The sequence below is a fragment of the Ciconia boyciana genome, chromosome 12 (genome assembly GCF_034638445.1).
Source record: "Ciconia boyciana chromosome 12, ASM3463844v1, whole genome shotgun sequence".
Classification (NCBI taxonomy): domain Eukaryota; kingdom Metazoa; phylum Chordata; class Aves; order Ciconiiformes; family Ciconiidae; genus Ciconia; species Ciconia boyciana.
In genome coordinates this window covers 11,604,265-11,608,941 of record NC_132945.1, presented here as the reverse complement: position 1 = coordinate 11,608,941, position 4,677 = coordinate 11,604,265, and the positions used below count along the sequence as shown (strand labels likewise).

General features: G+C 39.9%; 1 protein-coding gene across 6 annotated transcripts in view; it reads right to left on the bottom strand.

The window, feature by feature from the left end:
* Positions 1–260: 260 nt before the first annotated feature.
* Positions 261–4,677, bottom strand: part of TAF1 (TATA-box binding protein associated factor 1) — a 34,910-nt gene continuing 30,493 nt past the window's right edge. For 5 of the 6 annotated variants that reach the window (XM_072876709.1, XM_072876710.1, XM_072876711.1 and 2 more), the window contains 4 exons: positions 3,671–3,769; positions 3,243–3,393; positions 2,245–2,422; positions 261–1,177 (listed from right to left, as the gene is read on the bottom strand). In XM_072876709.1, the coding sequence (XP_072732810.1) occupies positions 961–1,177; positions 2,245–2,422; positions 3,243–3,393; positions 3,671–3,769 (645 nt within the window). In that variant the 3' untranslated portion in view covers positions 261–960. The remainder of the gene's footprint in view (positions 1,178–2,244; positions 2,423–3,242; positions 3,394–3,670; positions 3,770–4,677) is intronic. The other variant, XM_072876712.1, reaches the window with a different exon arrangement.

The window sequence follows — 4,677 nt, the reverse complement described above, 5'->3', positions numbered from 1 at the left end:
GGCAGTCCGTCGGTCTAAGCTCAGGTGTCCTTCCGCGCAAAGCCGTTGCGACAAACGCAGCGGAACTGCGCGTGCGCAACCGCCCTCCGTCGTGCAGATACCCCCGTACCTGGCGCCCGCGGTATATCCGGGTGCCGGCGGCGCAGGGCCTGCCGGGAAGGCAAGACTGGGGGCTAGCAGGGACCCCTGTACCAGGCCCACAGCACCTCCGCTCACCGGGCAGCCACAGCGGGCAATAAAGCAGCACGTCTTTAAACCTTCTCGAGTTTTATTTACATAAACTCAGTCGGCAGTACAGCAGAATTTCATACAGAACCCCAGGATCTGCACACGCTTTCCAGGTGACTGAAAATGAGGAATCTCCTCTGAATAATGAGCCTTCCTGAAGACTCAAATTACCAAATTCTGATTTCTGGGACTAACTGCAACTTTAAAAAAAAAAAAAATAGGGCAGCTGTTTACTGAAGTATTCAAAGTAGTTAGGCAATTATCAAAACCAGTCTGGCGTAAGACTTCAGACACTCTGTTTATGCTGTGGTCCTAGAGAAAAACCTTCCCTTTATGAAATGAAAATTGTTTTATAGTTGTTTATCAACAGCGGGTATTTTATTCTGAGCAAGCATTTTTTTCCTAGCAGACATGCATGTATCCAACGGGCCAGTATTTATGAGAGATTTTACATCTATGAAGTAAAAAACAAACCATACAAATCTTCATCTGGATTCTGGAACTAGTACAGTCTACAATAACCCAAAACTTCGTCAGGGCATGCTTGTCTAAAGCTTATTTTTCACAATTTACTCAGTCACATGTTTTATAACTGATTAAAATATTATATTTTAAAAATCTACTTTTTGTTAACACAGTCCACACTACACTGTTCCTTATAGCAAACTGGGACAAGAGAAATTGAGGAACCAAGAGTACCCCAGGATGACCATCATCTCTGAAAAAAAGCATTTATTCATCTGAGTCCAGGTCGCTGTCTCCTGCAATGGAATGAAAGTCCTCACTGTCTTCCTCATCCTCAGACAGATGGACCTGACTTAATACGCTTGGGCCACAGCGCTGCTGTTCTTCCTCTTCCTCCTCTTCTGAGATCTCATACCCTCCAATACTGCTGAAACTAGTATCTCTTGTGTTGGATTTTGGGTCTGGTTCTTCATAGCTGCCATAACTAGAAGAAAGAGGATACTCTTACTATACCATCATTTCAAAACAGCTGTTGATACCGACAATTCTATATTTTATAGAATATCTATAATTTTATAGAATATCTATAATTCTATATATAAAAGGTTCCTGGCTTGAAGTCCTTGTGGAACACTCAGAACCACTGTGCACTTCAATTCTGTCAATGGCCAGCTTTTTAAAATAAAAAAACAGTTCTCCTGATGAAACCATCATCCACCAGCATCCTCATCCCACTCTGATATACTCGGGGCAGGAAAAACAGATCACTCCAACACCTTCCATCTGTCACCTTTACTGCAGACAGAAAGACAGACGGGCCATTCTCATCATCATCTTTAGCATCTTCTGCTGACTATTGTCAAGGTACTGGGCTGGACTGACCATTTGCCTGAACCAGCATAGGTACCTCGACGATAATGCTATTATTGCCTAATAAATTAAGGGACTGAATTCCACGAGTAGAAAAAGAACAGATAATCTAATGCTAATACTCTACAGAATGGCCAGAAAAGGAAGAGTAGGTCAGTATTCTCTCAAGTGAATGCAAAAAAATAAAGCTGATATTGCTGTACTTGTCATTTTCTAAGAATGGAACTCCTTCCAAAATACAGAATATGCATACTCCTATTCTTTTGGACTTCAGCTAAGCAGTTTCCTTTCAAGTAAGGAAATGCTTATTCTTAGAAGAAAAAAAAACCAAACAAACACATGAAGTTCATCAGCTAAATCATCTTTTAACTTCAAAGGCATCCTGTAGTTTCTGAGACAACCTAAAAACCTTTAGTTGTCCTGCCTTCAAAACCCACTATGTACAGGAAATCATCTAACTTACAAGCAAAAACTTTTTTTTTTTAATTTAACTAACATTTTTATTAGTGAAAATCTAACAGCAAAACCAAATTTCTACAACACTAAAAACAGTGACAAAATAACTTAAAAGAAAAAACGTGAGATGTTCTTCAGCTTTTTATGATAAACACTTCAGAAATCTTTAAGAGAAGGGATTTTGTTTTGAAGAATTATTTTAACAAGATTCTCACATCTAGTTACCTGATATTACTGTCCTCCATAACGTGAGATGTCTCCCCACCATCTCCTTCATAAGACATCATGCTTTCTTCATTGTCCATGCCCATTCGTGTGTTCTCTTGAAGAACATGAGGTTGTTTAGGTCTCACTGCATTGGGCTCCACATCTGAGTCACTGCCACTCTCACTCAGTTGGATAGCTGTGTAATAAACCAACATTTGGTCACAAATCAACAGTTTTGTTCTGTCAGTTACATACCCATTGTCTTTATTTAAAGGCTACAATATTGACTGTAAGGAATGTATACAAAGTAGTGTCTCCACAAAGGGTATCTTGGGAGATGGGTAAGGGAGATGGGTAGGAAAGGGTATCTGGGAGATGATACCACTTACTGAGTACCCAGTTCTGATGTTATTCAAAAGCAATCTCATTACCACCATTGCTCAAAAAGGCCTTATTTGCTTGTCAACTCTGAATAATTCCCCCTTCTTCCCCCCTAACAATTTTCAGAAGCCATCACTAAATACCACTATAAGCTTTTCTGCATGGCAAGTTTTTTAGTAAAACAGGGAAACGATCTGAAGAACCTCCAGACAGCTCTTCCAGTTCTTGATAACATTGACCACACTGTTTCAAATCAAAATAAATGTTGTGCTTTCACTAAACTACCCATTCCTGGCTCTGCACACCAAATCATAGTCCCAATCTTTTCAGAACTGTTTGCAGTTTCACTTTATGAAATACAATCAACCAGATCTTGTCTTAACTCTGCTTTCTTTTGTGTCTGTACTTACAGCACTCCTATTTCACTTTGTCTTCAGCTCCATTTACATTCATCCAGTTTTCTCATCTTGCCCTTTGGTCTCTCTTCCTTTTTGACTACTAGACCACCTGGCCTGCATATCCCAATTATGCTCTAAGCTCTCTACTGCATGTTTTTGTGATGGAAACATGAGAAGATTAGCTGAGTTTGTCAACAACCAGATTCTATTCAACCTTTTATAAAAAAGGATACCTACATGAGAAAGGATTATCTCCCTCTTCATCACTCCCATCATCATCATCCTCTCCATCTGACATGAGCAAATCTTCATAGAGGACACTAGCCTGGGGCTGCTGGGCTGATCCTTCTTCTTCATCAGCAAGGTCACCATCTGCATCTTCAACTTCCTAGGTCATACAGAACATACAGGGATAGTAAAGATCAAACAACATATAAACTACTGCTGCCATTTCCAGCATACACCTATTATTTATCACACTGTTCATTCTGAAGTATTCACTCATTTCATAATGCTAACATTTAAAACTACATTTAAGAGTCTAGGTACTGCTATGAATACTGCTGTCTTTCAGGGTAGCAGACAACCTATGCTATGGAGACTTCTACCACAAGTATGCAAGTCAATACGTAGACTGTGGCTGGGATTTCTGTAAATATACTCACTGGGGCTGGAGTCTTAGGTTTCCCATCATCATCCTCATCAAACCCTTCAATATCTACGTCAGAGTCTTCCTCGCCCAGCCTACCTCGCCCCTGGCGCATCTGAATGGGGAACACAAATAGCAATACCATTGAGGAAGACACTACTGGACATAAACCAAAGGGTATGACTGACATCTGGACCACAATGATGGGTGTGGGAGAACAGGGGGAAAGACCAAAAAAAAAAAAAAACAAAAAAATGTGTATCACTCTCAGAGCAAGGATCGTTTCTCTCTTTATTCCAAGATCAGAGAGCACACAGTCTCCACACACTTTTATCCTGATGTGCTCATCCTTGAAAAGGGAATCTCCAGCCTTACAGCATCAGAGTTCTTTGTTTACCTAGCTATTTCTGGAAAATACCACTAGATCTTAAAAAGTGCTTATTTTCACAAAATATTTTAAAAGCAGACAGCAGTTTTCAACAAATCTCCTCCTGCCCTTCTCTCTCTTGTTCTTCCCTCAGTCACCATGAGTCCAAGGTATGCAGATTCTGTCCTGAAGACTATAAATTGAAAGTCTATAGAAAGCTTGAAGACTTTCAAATCTAGAAGGTATTCTCAAAGCTACAGACAGCCACAATACTAAATGGGGAACTATTCATATTCAATCTCCTTTTGTCTGGATTACTCAGAATAGCTCTCACTAGTCTTTCTGGTACCACCTTCAGTCTTGTGGCCCTGCTCACCTTCCTCCTCCTCCTGGTAATTTATTTTCATGGTCATATTACTGCATCTCCTTCTGCTATTCCCTTCCTCCTCCAACAATTTTGTTTGTTTGTTTACTACAGAATAAAGACTAAAAAAAAATATTCTGTGGTTGCTGTAACAATTTCATTTATAACGATTTAATACCTTTAACCTGTCTGCTTTTTTTGTTTAATTTTACAACTATAAGGTATATACAGTGGCAACCATCTCTTCCTAGGTGTTTGTACAGCTTCGGATCATCACTAGATGCAACCATAA